At 36.7% G+C, this 19,054-nt stretch overlaps 1 protein-coding gene across 1 annotated transcript in view; it reads right to left on the bottom strand.

The window, feature by feature from the left end:
- The window catches only part of EXOC6B (exocyst complex component 6B), a 675,781-nt gene that overhangs the window by 562,962 nt on the left and 93,765 nt on the right, over nt 1-19,054 (bottom strand). Inside the window, 4 exon segments of the mRNA XM_070476359.1 lie at nt 3,125-3,170; nt 3,281-3,371; nt 5,017-5,064; nt 17,905-18,070. Of these exon segments, the coding sequence (XP_070332460.1) occupies nt 3,125-3,170; nt 3,281-3,371; nt 5,017-5,064; nt 17,905-18,070 (351 nt within the window).

Genomic DNA, 19,054 nt, shown 5'->3' with positions numbered 1-19,054 from the left:
CACCTAACATGTGATTTTAATGGTTAAATGCTTTCCCCCTAAGATCAGGAATAGGACAAAGATACCTAGCCTCATTATATCTAACACTGTACCAGAAGCTCTAACCAGCTTCCCTTGTGGCTCAGATGGTAAAGAATCTGCCTGCAATGCAGGAGACCTGGGTTCTATCCCTGGGCTGGGAAGATCCCCTGGAGACAGCAATAGCTACCCACTCCAGTATTCTGGCCTAGAGAATTCCATGGACTGTATAGTCCATGGAGTCACAAAGAGTCAGACATGACTGAGCGACTTTCACTTCACTTTCAGAGACTCTAACTAGTTCAACAAGACAAGAAAACCAACCAAAAAAGAAAGCATCCCAATTGGAAAGAAAGAAATATACCTGTCTTTATTTGCGGATGAGATAATCAGCTACATAGAAAATCCAATGTAATATACAAAAAAGCTACTAGAATTAGTAAAGGATTTTACTAATCATTTACAAAATAAAAGATAAACACACAAATTTAACACTATACTAGTAATAAGTTACTGAAAATTAAAATTTAAAAAGTAATACCATTGAAAATAGGCATCAAAAAATATCAAATAATTAGGGATAAATATGACAAAAGATATATAAGACTTGTTCACTGAAAAGTAGAAAACTGTTAAAGAAGATCCAAATAAACGAGAGCATTCATATGCTGGTGGATAAGGGGTAAGATGGACCAGCATGGGATTCAAGGGACCTAGTGAGGTAAGACTGTCTGTATAGGAAGGCAGCTGTGTCAGGGCCAAACAGGGATGGGAAGGGCATTGAGGCAGGACAGAAGCATAACACTGGGTATTAGGGCCCAAGTAGAGTAAGAAGGATACCATACAGGAGGGCAACTCAGTATGTGGTGTTGATACAGCTCAAGGGAGCCCCCAAAATATAATCCTACTCTGTGCACCAGAAAAAGGCTGAGCTGGAAATACTGGTCAATAGCACTTATGACAATCACCTGAATTAAGAGGAAAAATGCAGATTGTTCATATAATGGACTACTATAAAGCAATTAAAATAAGTGAACTATATCTCTACACATAAGTTTTAAAAAGCTCTCCACTAGTATGTTAGCCCATGATTGCAGATATTATTGTCTATTTTTTTCAGAGCTATATCCCCAGCACTAAGAGCAATGCCTAGCAACACAGTAGGTACTCAATTCATTTTTATTGAATGAATGAATCTCAAAAAAACAAAGACCAGAACCTTTCATGTAAATGTTTTTAAAAATACAATGTATTATTTTTGGACATTAAAAACATGGACTAGAAGGAAATACCAGATTTATGATACTGGTTTCCTCAAAGGAGAAAGGAAAGGAATAGGACTGAGGAAGGGGATGAGTTCTACCTGAATTTTTCAAAATGTACATCTTTACCTCTCTCTGATCATATATGTTTATATATGCCATAAATATTTATATATATGTATGAATTAAAACCAGAATTGTTACTATTTGTTAATTCAGAGAAGTTGATACAGAAGTTTTGTGGTTTTTTTTTAATCTCTGTAATTCTCTATAATTCTAGAACTTCATAAAAAGGTTATCAGGTAAATAATACTACTTTCTATCACACTGAACAGAATTTCTCATACTGTTCAATCTGTGTTCACTTATATGAATATGTTCTCCTGGGGAAAAGACAGTCTGGAAAGTAGCCCTAAGAAATTAAAAAAATACTGATGCCTCATGTTTTAACTTTAAAAGTCTTGAGGATTTATAATTTTATTCATATTTTTAATCTTCTTTCAGTATTAATATATTTTAATTCTGTACTTTTTCCCTCAAAACTAGGTAAAATTAACATTCCAGGAAGATGTGTCCTGTTTATCTTAAAGCTTCACATATCCCCATCATACTGCACCAGGGCAGAGACAGTGGGGATGCTTACTCTAGTTTGGGAAAAAGAACCAAAGAGTCACTCTAAAGTTTCCTCTGGAATAAAACCAGATTAAAATAACACATTGGAAAGCAATCCTCTGAGCTTAACCTTGACTTTGCCCCTTGTGATGGTTAATATTACATGTCAACTTGGTTAGGCCATAGTACCCAAAGATTTGATCAAACATTTTTCTGGATATTTCTGTGAAGGTATTTTTGACATAAGATTATCAGTGCTTATATCAGTAGACTTCGAGTAAAGAAGAATAATCTGCATAATGTGAGCGGGCTTCATTAAACCAGTTAAATGCCTTGATAGAAAAAAGACTAAACTCCCCAAGGAAGATAGAATTTGGCCAGCAGACTATCTTCAGACTCAGGCAATAGTATTCACTCTTCCCTGACACTAACTAGCCTACTAATCTACTATGCAGGTTTTGGAGTTGCCAGCCTCCATAATCATGTGAACCAATTTGCTAAAAAAAAAAAATCAATCTCTCTCTCTCTCTCTCTCTCTCTCTCTACACACACACACACACACACACACAAATATACACATTATTGGTTCTGTTTCAAAGGAGAACCTTCAGAACTAGTAACTATTTTTTCTAAACCAAAGCATATTTCTGAAATTAACTATCACTAAAACAGTTATATGCCTTTCCCCTATAAAAACTTGGTCTTCTAAAAATCAAACTATGTGTAGTATTTTTTCTTAAACATAATACATGACAAAATACATCAGCATACCACTGCTGCTGCTGCTCCTGCTAAGTCGCTTCAGTCGTGTCCGACTCTGTGCGACCCCATAGATGGCAGCCCACCAGGCTCCCCCATCCCTGGGATTCTCCAGGCAAGAGTACTGGAGTGGGTTGCCATTGCCTTCTCCAATGCATAAAAGTGAAAAGTGAAAATGAAGTCGCTCAGTCATTTCTGACTCCTAGCGACCCTATGGACTGCAGCCTACAAGGCTCCTCCATCCATGGGATTTTCCAGTCAAGAGTACTGCAGTGGGTTGCCATTGCCTTCTCCACTAGTATATGTAAATAATAACAACTCTCAGGATGAATCAATAGATATACAAAAGGCAAGAGAAGATGTCTCATGGACTTAATAATTTTTGAAAGGTTATGCTAAATATGGACTTTTTAAAAAAAATTCTAAATAACAAATTTTAGATAACACAAAGTATTCAATAAAAAAAAATTTACCTTTTAGTTTTCATCTGGTCCCGCAGTTTACTGTACATCTCCAGAACTTTAAAGAGAAGGGAAAAAGAGCACATTAGCATAATTTAGAGAAGGTGAAAGACTAATTAAAGCTAAAGAAACTGCATCAAGAATTCAACTCTATATCCAGTTTCTCACCTGGAAGACACAGCATTAATTTATCCACAGTGGCAGAAATATTTCTCTGTTGTAGTCGACACTGCTTCAGCTCTTCCATTGCTATCACCAGCTTGGCAAGAGGGAAAAAAACTGAATTATGCCAACAGCTGTAAATAAAAAGTTTTCAGTCACATTTTTCCATCCTATGTTCAATTCATCAGAACATCCCAGACAGTTTCAGAGTAAGACCTGCCAAGTGAACTAAGGAACTGCCTTTCTCAACCAGTAAAACATCCCTGCATGGTTTCCCCCTTTCTCCCCAAGATGCATACATACTACACCAGGAAAGGCTAGGTGAAATGAAATCTTAAAATTCAGGGGCTATCCAGGAAAAAAGAAAAAACTTGCAGATTTGCTCCAAACCCTATTCAGACTTTTCATGATTTATGATTTCATCAATATAAGAAGATCCTATATTTCTTTCATCAGTGCTAGATGCCTAGAGGAAAACAGTCCTTCTTATACAGCTTCGAATGAATCTTGAAAATAATCTTTAACTAAATTTCTATTTCAATAGAGAATAAACCACACACTTAGAAGTTGTGGCTTTTCCAAGAGTTCCACTTTAGTGAAGAGTAACTCAAGTACTTATCTTCTCATAGAGTTTTAAAGTCTTCCATCTGAAGTCATAGACAATAAAAAGAAAAGAAACTGTGCTCTTTGCAAAAACTTAAAATATGTGAGACAAACTTTTAAAAAGCAATAAGCTACATGGCCTCTTATAGAATTCATCCCATATCCATACCTTAAAATGTTAGGTACTTAGATACTATGCCAAAAAAAAAAAGAGAGAGAGAGAGAAGTGGTCATGATTAAGTTATTGGTAAGATAATCAAAGGTTAATCTTAAAGATTATTAAATATTAAATAAGCATTAGGCAATAAGGAAGGTACATGATACAGAGAACAGTAATAGACTATAAGTCAGAAGACTTGGGTTTTAGTCTCAGCCATACCAATTACTATGCAAACTTTTGCTTTATTTTCCTAGTCAATAAAATACTAGTCCTAATTTTGTCACAGGTCGGCCATGAGGATTAAGTGAGAAAATGGGCATCAAATGATCTTATAAACTATGATTTAAATGGTGAATATACCAATTAATAGAATCAATGATTCACTTTTTTAACAAATACTTATGGCACATTCATGTTGTGCCAGTCATTGTTTAGGCAGGTAGAGGGGATATGGCAGTGTATTAAAAAAAAAAAAAATCCTGACCTCATGGAGCTTAATTTCTACTGGAAGGAGACCAAAAAAACAAACATATAAGGAAAACAACATAGTATCAGAGCATGATAGGTGCAATGGAGAAAAATTAAGCAGGAAAGGCAAAAAGAAAACAAAAGGTGAGAAAGTGAGACTGCAATTCTAAATAAATTGGTTAATAAAGGCCTCATTAGGAGGTAACATATGAGCAAATATCTGAAGTACATAAACATTGGAAAAAGAAGATTCCAGAGGAAACAGCACTGGCCATATTATGACTACTCAAGTGATTTAAAAAATACAACTAAGGAAGGCTACATACTCTCATTAAGCTTTCTAGTGGTTATATTCATTTACTTCAAACAAACATTATGAAAAGCAATGATAATGTCCAAGTTCCTCCAACATGCAGCTTATGGTCTCACAAGCCACTAAATCAGGAACACAGTCATCAAAGAGAATGACAGGAAACAGAAAAGATTTTTTCAAAAGGTAAACTGGTCTTACTTCCTTTCCCTCATGTTGTAGTTTTCTATTAGTATCCGTCACTTGATTCTGTGGAGAGAAGACAATTTAAACTTATAATAAATACCTAGACAATAGTTTGATTAAGATGAAGATTTTAAATGACAAGATTTAGAGTAGGTATTCAGATCGTTTCCATACTTCACCACATTTTGGTTCAGTTGTATTCTCCTGGGATTAAACTGTATTAACTTTTCTACTGAACATCTATCTATATGACTTTTTGAACAATAAAAAAAATTACTAAAAATTATGTTCAGTTTGAAATAGTACAAACTAATATAACACAAATAAAGATCACACTTTCATTTGAAACGGAAAGAAAAACTGTAATAGAAAAAAATAACCTACAAAGAACCTTACTCGAGCATAAATTGAACTTCTTACCTCGGGGAGTTTGAGTAAAATTTGGGAGTTGATGATGGACAGGGACGCCTGGCATGCCGCAGTCCATGGGGTTGCAAAGAGTCAGACAGGACTGAGCGACTGAACTGAACTGAACTGAACTCAGGTCAAATGTTTCTACTTATAATCTAATTTTAGAAAACACTTTATCTTATCTTAATTTCTTGGATCATTAATTCTTGATAGTTCCTAACACTTCCATATGCCCTCTTTTCTAAATTAATTTATCCATCAGATAGTAAAAAAGATCAGGTAAACAAGCTTTAAATTTACGTAGAATTCATAATTAAAATGAATTGGCACGACTCATTTTGGTAGCCACTCTTGAAGAATCAGTAGATATAAAAATTAAGTTTATAGAATAGTAACTTCCCCACCTTCTTAAACATTATCAAAACATGAGCAATATTAACTTCTAAAGCTTTCTTTAATAGAGGCTTCCTATACTTCCAATAACTGCCTCTCCTTATGTTTAAGATACTTCCTTAACCCAGCATTTTCTATCATGTCCCTCAGAATGCCAACAAATTTTAGTTAATAGATACTCTGCACTCTGTATACACACAAACATAGACACACACACACACACACACACATAATATGTATGGGAAATAATACTAAAAAGGTTCGTTTACTGGGGATTTCTGAAGCATTTAATATTCTATAGCACTATAAATGCCTAAGGATATATCACACAGTGTTTTCCAACTTATTTTACGTAGCATCCTTTCACTGAGGATCATCTCAGGAAATCAGTTTTTTAGGAACACACCTTTGAAAATTTTGCCCAAAACTATACACTATACCTGGACTATCATTTTCTGAGCAGATTACGATTACGACATGCACTGCCACTGAAGCAAAAATGCAACCATATACATACATAAATGAATGGATGTTTCTATGTTCCAATATGTTTCTACGTTAATTTGCAAAATTAGGAGGCAAGCTGGATTTGGCCTGGAAGATATACTTTGCTGATTCCTGGTCTAGAATAAGTGAGACTGAAGGGCTTATTATTCAAACCAATACATGGATGTTATTCAAAAATGGGATTAATATCAGTTGAATATAAGAAAAAGCTTTTAAACAATGTGAATAAAGGTGGTGTGGGCAGCCTCTGAGTGATCATCATCTAAGAATGATCAGATTTTTTTCATGTAAACAGGAGAGCTCATAAAATTCAACCTTCCATAAATACTACTAATTTCAGCATCACACTCTCTACTAGAATGCCTTGTTTACTTTACAAAGATATTTCTGAAACTTTTTTTTTAACCTCAAACTCATTGCAAGAAATATATTTTACATTGCAACCTGGTACGCAAGTATAGGGAATACACACACACACACACACACACATAGAAACAAAATTTTCAAGAAACAATTTTGTCTTACTACATGTAACACACTTTATTGTTCCCTTTTCCATTCTATTTCATTTTTATTAAAAATACTGATCATGGCCCACTAAACCAATTTCATGCAAACCAGAATTCTAAAGCACCCACAGAAGCCTAATCAAAGCTTTTGATAGAAAGATAATTACTATTTCAATACTATTTGAACCTAACAATGAAAGGACATCTACACAGCTTATCTAGGGGTTCAAGATGGCTGAGTGTAAGAACATGTATTCATCTCCTCCTGTGAGAGCACCAACATCACAAGTAGCTGTTGAACAGTCATTGACAGGAGGATGCTGGAACCCACCACAAAAAGATACCTCATATCCAAAGGCAAAGGAGAAGCTGCAACAAGACAGCAAAAGGAATGCGATCATTCTAAAATCAAATCCCATACCCACCAGGCGGGCAACCCACAAACTGGAGAACAGTAATACCAAAGGCCTTCTCCCACTGTTGTGAAGGTTCTGAGCCCCACATCAAGCTTCCCAGCCAGGGGATCCAGCAAAGGGACTAGAAATCCCCCTAGAATCTGACTGTGAAGGCCAGTGGGATTTGATTACAGGACTTCCACAGGACTGTGGGAAACAGAGACACCCACGTGGGCACCATAAACAAAATCTTGAACACACCAGGACCCAGGGGAAAGAAGCAGGGACCCCCCTCCCACAGGAGACTGAACCAGACCTACTTGGTAGTGTTGGAGGGTCTCCTATGGAGGTGTGGGTCAACAGTGGCTTGCCACAGGCACTGGCAATAGCAGTCCTGGGAGGCGCCCCTTGGTGAGCCTTCTTTGAGGTCGTCATTAATCCTACCATAGATCCTGTAGACCCCTGGGCTGGGTTGCCTCAGGCCAAACAACTAACAAAGAGGGAGTGCAATACCCTACCCATAAGCAGACAACAGGATTACTTTTTTTTTTCTTAATTTAAGTATTCATTGAATTTGTTCAACATTGCTTCTGCTTTTTATGATCTATTTTCTTGGCCAAAGGGCATATGGGATTTTAGCTCCCCAACCGGGGATCAAACCTGCACCTTCTGCATTGGAAGGCGAAGGGTTAACCACTGGACCAGCAGGGAAGTCCCCAGATTAGTTTTACTAAGCACAACCCTGCCCACCAGGGCAAGATCCAATTTTTCCCACCACTAGTCCTTCCCATCAAGAAGCTTACACAAGTCTCTCAGCCTCATCCACCAGAGGGCAAACAGAAGAAGCAAGAAAAACTGCAATCCTGCAGCCACCAGAAGAAAAACCACATAACAGAAAGCTAATTGAAATGAAAATGCAGACAATTATGTCCCAGATGAAGGGACAAGATAAAATCACAGAAAGACAACTAAAAAGGGGGGAAACAGGCACCTTCCAGAAAAAGAATTCAGAATAATGATAGTGAAAATGATCCAGGATCTTGGAAAAAATGGAGAAGATACAAGAAATGTTTACCAAAGACCAAGTATAACTAAAGAACAAACAGACATGAACAATACAGCAGAAGGAACCAATAGCAGAATAACAGGCAGAAGAAGAGGTAATTGGTCTCGAAGACAGAATGGTGGCTCTCACTGCCACAAAACAGAATATAGAAAAAAGAACATGAAAAAAAAAAAAATGAAGACAGCCAAAGAGACCTCTGGGACAACATTAAACACACCAACATTCGCATTATAAGGGTCCCAAAAGGAGGAGAGAGGAAGCATCCAAGAAAACCCCTAAAAATAGAACAGCTGAAAATTTTCCTAAAGTGGAAAAGGAAATATTCAACCAAGTCCAGGAAGCACAGAGACTCCCAGGCAGGATAAACCCAAGGAGGAACACACTAAGACACACAGTAATCAAACTAACAAAAATTAAATACAAAGATAAAATATTAAAAACAAGGGGAAAATGACAAATGACATACAAGGGAATTCCCATAAGGTTATCAGCTGATTTCTCAACAGAAATCAAAAGGGAATAGCATAATATAAAATGCAAAAGGAACAAGGCAGAAGGGAACACAGGATATAAAATGAAAAGAAACTTCTCTAAGGAGGAAAAAAAACAAGGAAAAGACCTACAAAAAAAAAAACTCAAAACAATTAAGAAAACAGTAATAGGATCATATATATCGACAGTTACCTTAAATGTAAACGGATTAAATGCACCAATCAAAAAACATAGACTGGCTGGGTGGATGAAAACACTTGGAATTATGCACATCCAACTGGAAGTATGCACTTCCAATTACTACATCACTCTAGTTAACCCCTAAAATTGTATGTAAGTATTTTATATCATAAGGTTAATCATGTTTCCATTATAGCTTGCAATTGTAAACTATCTTTTATTTTTTATCTGGCTACTTATCATGAAAACTGATAAAATATTTTTTACTACTGTGATTATGTAACTATTATTCATTTTAACACCATTGTATCATGACTGGTCAACAGAAAATAGTAAATTCTATATCACTGAAACTGTCATTTAATAGAAAAACCTGCAATCACTTTTTAAAATCCAGATGCACATTAAAATTATCTTGAAATTTTTTTGTAAAATACAAGTGCCAAGGTATTGTTTTTTCCTCCAAACCTTCAGATGTGATTCTAATAAACAGCCATATTTAAAAATAACTGGACTATAGTATGACTTTTTAATTTTATCTAGTTTGTTTCACATTTTCTATTTCATAGTCAGTGCTCCCATTTTATTTAAATGCAATCGATAAATGCTTGAGAAAGAACAACAAAAAGTAAGAGGGAGAAATTGGAAAGCATTTAAATAAAATGGAAGCACTAACTATGAAATAGAAAAAGTGAAACATGTATAATAAATATATTTTAGAAACATGAATTTTCACTTAGCTAAAAAAATATATGACATTTTGGTTCCACTTGTTTGCTTAAGCATGAATGGAATCCTAGATTTCTAACTTATATTCACTCAAAACTTTGATATAGTTCCACTTACTCTGGCATCTAGTATTACTGCTAAAAGTCTAGAAAGTTTATTATCTTTGTAATTTTTTTTCAATTTGAATGAGGCTTGACATTTTCAATCCAATTCTGAGAATAGAAAGAAATACAATGATGCAAAAAAAACAAACCAAGAAAATTAATATGTGATACAGTATTATTAACTGAAGCACAGATTTTCTTCAAATTTCACAAAGTCTTATGCTAGTGTCCATTATCTTTTTTCATAACTTATTCAAGATTCCACATTGTATTCAGTTGCACAGAGCAGCTTCACCTGCAATTTTCCTTTCATTTTTATTCTATTACAAATATTTTCTAATTTTCCTTGTTATGGCTTCTTAGATGCATCCATCACTTAAACATACACATTTAATTTCCAAATACATGGTTTTTTAATTGTTCGTATTAATTTTAATTTTAATTAATTAATTAAATTAATAAATTTCATATTAATTTCTCACTTTCATATTAATTTCTCACCTAAATGTTTCCTTCTCTACAGTCACCCTCTGTGTTTTTTCAGTCTTTTAACTTTAATGAAACTAACAGATGTTTGCTCCTTGGAAGAAAAGCTATGATCAATCTAGACGGCATATTCAAAAGTAGAGACATTACTTTGCCAATAAAGGTCCACCTAGTCAAACCTTTGGTTTTTTCAGTAGTCATGTATGGATTTGAGAGTTGGACCACAAAGAAAGCTGAGTGTTGAAGAATTGATGCTTTTGAACTGTGGTGTTGGAGAAGACTCTTGAAAGTCCATTGGACAGCAAGGAGATCAAACCAGTCAAACCTAAAGGAAATCAGTCCTGAATATTCATTGGAACGACTGATGCTGAAGCTGAAGCTTCAATACTTTGGCCACCTGATGCAAAGAACTGACTCATTGGAAAAGACCCTGATGCTGGAAAGACTGAAGCCAGGAGGAGAAGGAGACAACAGAGAATGAGATGGTTAGATGGCAACAACGATTCAATGAACATGAGTTTGAGTAAGCTCTGGGAGTTGTTGATGGACAGGGAAGTCTGGCATGCTGCAGTCCACGGGGTCGCAAAGAGTCGGACACAACTGAGCAACTGAACTGAACTTTATTGAGGCTTTCAACGGCTAAGTCAAGATCTCTCTTAGTAAATGTCACATTGTACTTGAAAATATGTGGGATATTTTCGAGTATCTTTTGATATTGATTTCTAACATAATTCAGCTGTGATAAGAGAACAGATTCTGTATGATTTCAACACCTATAGACCACTAAATTTTTGCACCATTTTTTGCATTTGTGCATGTGTGTGCTCAGTCGTGTCCAACTTTTTGTGACCCTAGGGACTGTAGTCCACCAGGATCCTCTGCCCATGGGATTTCCCAGGCAAGAATACTGGAGTAGTTTGTCATTTCTTCCTCCAGGGGATTGATCCCAACACAGACTGAACCTGAGTCTCCTGTGTCTCTTGCATTGGCTGGCAGATTCTTTACCACTAAGCCTCCTGGGAAGCCCTGTTTTATGTCCCTGGATATGTTTCAGTGTCTCCGACTTTATTATAGTCTATGGGAACTTGAATAGAATTTGTATCCTGCTATTGTGTGAAAACTGTGTAAATCTTAATTATGTTGAATTGGTTCATACTGCTTTTCAGGTCTATCCTTCTACTTTTCTGTTTATTCATGCTATGAATTTCTGAAAGTTTGATATTAAAACTCCAATTAAAAATCTTCAACTATCTACTTAAAACATAATTGTAATATACAATAGAACTATATGTAACTTTGTTCTGTGTTTTCCAAGTCATCTGAAAATTGTTATCATACTCTCATAATTTAAAAAAAATTTTTAAAACCTCTTTGATGGATTTTAAATAATTAAGATCTAAATAAATGGAGAAACATATCATGTTTATTTAAATAAAGGCTACGATATGCTGCTTGTCTAGAATGCTACTTCTTGATTCAGAGAATATATGCATGGTATGTGTATATATTTATACACACCTACATACACACACACACACACACACATACATATTGTGAATTTAAAAAAAAAACTGACATCCTAGAGAACACAGGAATTTCATTGCTATGTTCAAATAATACTGATAGTAGGTAATATTTAACCTTTTCCATTTTCTAAACTGTTTTCTAAAGTTCAAGAATTTTCACAGGCTCTTCACACAAGTTGAGAGGATGCCTCCTAGGGCAGTCTCCCATGTGTTAACAGAGAACATTATGGATAATATTCAGGTATCCCACTACATGACTACTTCAGTAACCAGAGACAGAGCACCCTTTTGCCTATAATGGACAAAGGGCCTGAGGAAGAGAGAGAGGTTTTCGAACACAGGCATCAAGAACAGCATAAGGTGAGGTGGAAGGGAAGCTGGGATGAGCAAGCTGAGTGAGGACAAACAGCACATACAACTCCTGGCAGAAGTTGTGTATCTTTGTTTTCACATATTTCAGATACTTTTGTCCACTTGAGGCTTTTCAGTCCCCTAAAATTCAGTATAACGTTTTAAATAGAACCAAATTGTTCATACTTTTTAATCTGTTTTTAAACATTAAGCAAACATTCTCATATCAGATATCCTTCTACAGTAATGTAGTTTATTACTCCTTTAAATGGATATGCCATGATTTATTTTACTAATCTTCTAGTACATGACTTTCAGGGACATTTTAAAGTTTTAGCCATCAAAAAAAAAAAATCACATGCACATCATTGTACATGCACCTGTAGCTTTAGAATAAATGAAAACTATGTTTTCATTTTGGAGCCCCCAAAAAATAAAGTCTGACACTGTTTCCAATGTTTCCCCATCTATTTCCCATGAAGTGATGGGACCAGATCATGTATGGATGTGAGAGTTGGACTGTGAAGAAAGCTGAGCACCGAAAAATTGAGGCTTTTGAACTGTGGTGCTGGAGAAGGCTCTTGAGAGTCCCTTGGACTGCAAGGAGATCCAACCAGTCCATCCTGAAGGAGATCAGTCCTGGGTGTTCATTGGAAGGACTGATGCTGAAGCTGAAACTCCAGTACTTTGGCCACCTCATGCGAAGAGTTGACTCATTGGAAAAGACCCTGATGCTGGGAGGGATTGGGGGCAGGAGGAGAAGGAGACGATAGAGGATGAAATGGCTGGATGGCATCACCGACTCGATGGACATGAGTTTCAGTAGACCCCGGGAGTTGGTGATGGACAGAGAGGCCTGGCGTGCTGCGAATGATTCATGGGGTCGCAAGGAGTCAGACATGACTGAGTGACTGAACTGACTGAACTGACTGATGTTTTCATTTGTTGCTGTTTGCAGTTTTCAGTTGTTGTTGTTCAGTTAGCAAGTCATGTCCAACTCTTTGAGACTCCATGGACTGCAGTACGCCAGGCCTCCCTGTCCCTCACCATCTCTCAGAGTGTACACAAGTTCATGTCTATTGAATCGGTGATGCCATTCAACCATCTCATCTTCTGTCGCCCTCTTCTCCTTCTGCCTTCAGTCTTTCCCAGCATCAGGGTCTTTTTTAATGAGTCTGTTGTTCGCATCAGGTGGCCCAAGCATTAACATCAGTCCTTCCAATGAGTATTCAGGGTTGATTTCCTTTAGGACTGACTAGTTCAATCTCCTTGCGGTCCAAGGGACTCTCAAGAGTCTTCTCCAGCACCACAGTTTGAAAGCATCAATTCTTTGGTGCTTGCTTTCTTAATGGTCCATCTCTCACATCAGTACATGACTACTGGAAAGACCATAGCCTTGACTGTATGGACCTTTGTCAGCAAAGTGATGTCTTTGCTTTTCAATACACTGTCTAGGATTGTCATAGTTTCCTTCCAAGAAGCAAATGTCTTCCAATTTCATGACTGCAGTCACCATCTGCAGTGATTTTAAAGCCCAAGAAGGGAGGGAGGTGGTAGGGGGGTTCAGGATGGGGAACACATGTACACCCATGGCAGATTCAAGTCAATGTATGGCAAAACCAATACAATGTTGTAAAGTAAAATAAATTAATTAATTAGTTAAAAAATAAATAAATAAACAAAGCCCAAGAAGAGGAAATCTGTCACTGCTTCCATGTTTTCCACTTCTATTTGCCATGAAGTGATGGAGTCAGATGTCATGATCCTAGTTTTTTTAATATTAAGTTTTAAGCTTGCTTTTTCACTCTCCTCTTTCACCCTCTTCAACAGGCTCTTCAGTTCCTCTTCACCTTCTGCCATTAGAGTGGTATCATCTGCGTATCTGAGATTATTGATATTTCTCCTGGCACTTGATTCCAGCCTGTAACTCATCCAGCCCAGCATTTCACATTATGTGTTCTGAATATAAGTTAAATAAACAGGGTGACAAGATACAGACTTGTAGCACTCTTTCTCAATTCTGAACCAGTCAGTTGTTCCATATAAGGTCCTAACTGTTGCTTCTTGACCCACAAACAAGTTTCTCAGGAGACAGGTAAGATGATCTGGTATTCTCACATCTTTAGGAATTTTCCAGTTTGCTATGACTCACATAGTCAAAGGCTTTAGCATAGTCTAAAAGGAATCAGAAATAGATGTTTTTTTCTGGAATTCCCTTGCTTTCTATATGATTTAGTGAACGTTGGCAATGTGATCCCTGTTTCTCTGCCTTTACTAAACTCAGCTTGGACATCTAGAAGTTCTTGATTCAAGTACTGCTGAAGCCTGGCTTTAAAGATTTTGAGCATAACCTTACTAGCATTGGAAGTGAATGCAACTGTCCAGTAATTTGAACATTCTTTAGTACTGCCCTTCTTGGGAACTGGGATGAATATTGGCCTTTTCCAGTCATGTGGCCACTGCTGGGATTTCCAAGTTTGCTGACATATTGAGTGCAGCACTTTAATAGCATCATCTTTTAGGATTTGAAATAGCTCAACTGGAATTCCATCACCTCCACTAGCTTTATTTGCAGCAGTGTTTCCTAAGGCCCACTTGACATTCCAGGATATCTGGCTCTAGGTGAGTGACCACACCATCATGGTTATCCGGGTCATTAAGACCTTTTTTGTATAGTTCTGTGTATCCCTGCCATCTCTTCTTGATCTCTTCTGCTTCTACTAGTTCTTAACCATTTCTGTCCTTTATAATGCTTATCTTGGCATTGAAATTTTCCTGTGATAACCCTAGTTTCTTCAAGAGACCTCTAGTCTTTCCCCTTCTGTTGTTTTCTTCTATTTCTCTTCACTGTTCATTGAATAAGGCCTTCCTGTCTCTCCCTGCTATTCTCTGGAACTCTGCATTCAGTTGGTTATACCTTTCCCTTTCTTCCTTGCCTTAAGCTTCTCTTCTTTCCTCAGCTATTTGCAAAACCTCCTCAAATGACCACTTTGCCTCCTTGCATTTCTTTTTCTTTGGCATAGTTTTGGTCAGTACCCAAGCTCTGTCCATAGTTCTTCAGGAACTCTGTCTACCAGATCTACCAGATCTACTTGTAATCTCCCTATAATTGTAGGGGACTTTATTTAGATCATACCTGACTGGTCTAGTGGGTTCCCCACTTTCCTTAGTTTAAGCCTAAATTCTGCTATAGGGACCTGATGATCTGCGCCACAGTCAGTTCCAGGTCTTATTTTTGCTGACTATATAGAGCTTCTCCATCTTCGGCTGCAATGAATGCAATCAATCTGATTTTGGTATTGATCATGTGGTGATATCCATGTGTAAAGTCTTCTTTTGTGTTGTTGAAAAAGGGTGTTTGCTATGATCAGTGTATTCTCTTGGCAAAATTCTGCTACCCTTTGTCCTGCTTCATTTTGTACTCCAATGCCAAACTTGCCTGTTACTACAGGTATCTCTTAACTTCTACTTTTGCACTCCAATCCCCTATGATGAATAGAACATTTTTTTGGTGTTTGTTTTAGGAGGTCTTCTAGGTCTTCATAGAACTGATCAGCTTCAGCTTCTTCAGCATCAGTGGCTGGGCACAGAATTAAGATTACTGTGATGATGAATGGTTTGCTTTAGAAATGAACCAAGATCATTCTGCTGTTTTTGATGTTGCAACCAAGTACTGCATTTCAGTCTCTTTTGTTGACTATGAGGGCTACTCCATATATTCTAAGGGACTCTTCCCCACAGTAGTAGATATAATAATGGTCGTCTGAATTAAATTTGCCCATTCCTGTCCATTTTAGTTCACTGATTCCTAAGATGTCGATGTTTACTCTTGCCATCTCTTGCTTGACCATGCGCAATTTACCTTGATTCATGGACCTAACACTCCAGTTTCCTCTGCAATACTGTTCTTTAGAGCATTGGATTTTACTTTCATTACCAGACACATCCACAAGCGAGCATCATTTCCACTTTGGCCCAGCTGCTTCATTCTTTCTGGAGCTATGAGAAACTGCCCTCTGCTCTTCCCCAGTAGCATACTGGACACCTTCCAATCTGGGGGGCTCATCTTTTGGTGTCATATCTTTTTACCTTTGTATACAGTTCATGGGGTTCTCATAACAGGAACACTGGAGTGGTTTGCCATTCCCTCCTCCAGTGGACTACATTTGTTCAGAACTCTCCACTATGACCCGTCCATCTTGGGTGGCCCTGCACAGCACGGCTCACAGCTTCACTGAGTTATGCAAGCCCCTTCACCATGGTGATCCATGGTGATCCATGGTGATCACAAGGCAGTGATCCATGAGAAGTTTCCAGTACTGCTATATAAAACAGCTCCCCTTAAAAGGTGTAACACTCTCCACTCCAACCAGGCATGCCCCAGTTGATAGGTATCATCTCCAACTTTAATTAACATTTGTTTCATTTCTGTTATTTTATTAGGTGGCACTTTACTGTTTAAATCTGTATTCGTTTAACTACTTCTAGATTGTAGAGCTCCCTCCTATTTCTTTGTAGGTAAACTGCAATTAGCAAGCACTTCTGCCTCCTATTAGTGTTCATAGTTTTCCTATTAATTTATAAAGATCTTTTCTGTTAGGGTGTCAATCATTTGTTGTATGTATTTATAAATATTTTATTATTTACCTTTACATTTTTAACTTGTATGTAGAAAGTTCTTTCACTGTACTGTCATCCTATCTATCAATATTTTCTTTCTAGCTTAGGAATTGGGTTTAGAAATGCATTCCTCACTCCCCAAAATCACATAAATATTCATCTCTATTTTCTAATTGTTTCTTTACGGTTTTGTGTTTTGTTTTTTTTTTTAGGGTTTTATTTTTTATGTTTCACTTTTTAGTTCACCTGAAATTAAATTTGGTAAGCTGACTGGGAAAGGACTCTAACTTAATTTCAATTAAAATAGTTAAGCACTAAAGAACATTAACAACAAATAAGAAGATTTGCTATTTTTGAAGGGTAGAGTGAAGAAAGCCACTGAGAAGGGTAAAAAAGAGAGATTTGATTTTCCTTGTAACATTATATTTCTTATGATTACTGGATAGTTGCTATACATGTCCATAAATTCCTATTTGAAACCTTGCAGCCCACTGTGATTTAGACTTCAGAATTTGGGTGATTTTATTGAGCTAATAGGGTACATATTGTTTATTATATAACACCCCCCAAAAGGCACTAAGACAGCATCCCATAATCAAACACAGTAGTATTTCTGTAGCAAAATCAGTTACCCAAGATAAGGAAATTTGCTATGCCAGGAACAAAACCAATACAGCTACCCTCTCTCCTGAACTTGAATTAGTCCTATCAAGAAAGAACTTCCATACTTTGGTAGAAGACCCTCCACGACTATCACAGTTTTCTCTTCCTCTGCCTCAGATGGCTACGCCTCAAAGCCGTCTGCAGCGATGGCTTGCAATCCTGTCATTCAATGATGATGGGTTTTATCTAGCAAGGAAGTAGATAGATGACTTAAAGGATCAATTAAGTTTCTGTCTGGAAGAAACTGATTCTTATTACTAGCTCTCATCCACATGTAGTTATCCCCAATAAATCTTAACTTAAAAGAGTATCCTTTTCAGCTAAAAGCTGTAATCCCAACTATCTATGTTTCAGTACAATTCCCTTTCTTACTATTCAAAAATCTTTACCACAAATATGTAACCTGTAATGCATTCCCTACTCTTTTAATGTTAACCAAAACCCCAAGACAGAGAGAAAGAGTCTCCTTACTTTGAGTTTCTGGGCTTCTCCTCTCACTTTCAGCAGTTCTGTTATAGAGTCCACAAAGCCCTGATAATGAAAGTTGCACATTTTCTCAATTTCTCGGTCATGATTGCGGATGCGAGTTTCAAGCTTCTCCATGAATCGTCCATGTTCCTCACCATCATAGACAGACCTTTCACAAAAAAAAAAAAAAAAAATGCCATGAAGATTACACACAGATTTATACCTTAGAAAGACAAAAAAAATTACAAACCCAGAAGCAAATATATTTGGAAAACAGATGTTTAAGTTACATAAACCACAGAGTAATTCAATTGTATTAATGTTATCCCAATGCTTGATCAATTTTTTTAGGAAAATTTAAATTTTTACTTCCTTATTTATTGAAAAATATTTAAGTGTTTGACAGTAATCATCATAGAATTCTCAGCATAAAAGGACTGAATTTTAATTCCTCTGTACCTTTCTTTCTCAGTTAAACTAATCTAGAAAAACTCAATTTTGGAGAAACCCAACTATACATTTACTCCAAAATTATACTCAAGAAGCTGACATTGCTAGAGAGAAATCACATAGCTGTGCTGCTAAACTCAGTTCAGCTATATCTGATGACAAATTTAAATTGGGCAGCCAAACATCAGTAGATAATAATATTAAAATTATCCCACCCAATACCACCACCAAAAAAAATCACTTTGTAGTCTCTAAAATGTGTGAAAACCTTACTTTCTCCACTCCTGAAATGTCCACCTCTCTGTCACTTTCAGTTGTATTTCACAGAAATGTATATATATGTTATTTATATATAACATATATGTATTGTTTCATCACCTCTCAACCAACCTGCTTACATTTAAAACGCCTATTCTGTTCACCCTCTTGTAACAATAAAAATTCAAGTGTTTATCTAGTCATTCGTGTTGTCCCTAAGAACTTTACTCCTGCAATTATCCCCTTTTATTCCTACCCTGAATTATATATCTCTTCCACTCTATCTATAAATCATTCTCATGAATATATAAACATGACTTTACGAAATCCATCTTTACCTACTCATTTCCCTCCAGCCACCATCTTACGTCGCTGCTCCTCTTCCCAGTAAAATTTCTTTCTACCTCCGCACCTCCAAATAGTTAGCATTCATCTTACTGCACCT

This window comes from Odocoileus virginianus, chromosome 2 (assembly GCF_023699985.2).
Source record: "Odocoileus virginianus isolate 20LAN1187 ecotype Illinois chromosome 2, Ovbor_1.2, whole genome shotgun sequence".
Lineage (NCBI taxonomy): Eukaryota > Metazoa > Chordata > Mammalia > Artiodactyla > Cervidae > Odocoileus > Odocoileus virginianus.
This window is presented reverse-complemented; position numbering and strand designations above follow the sequence as displayed.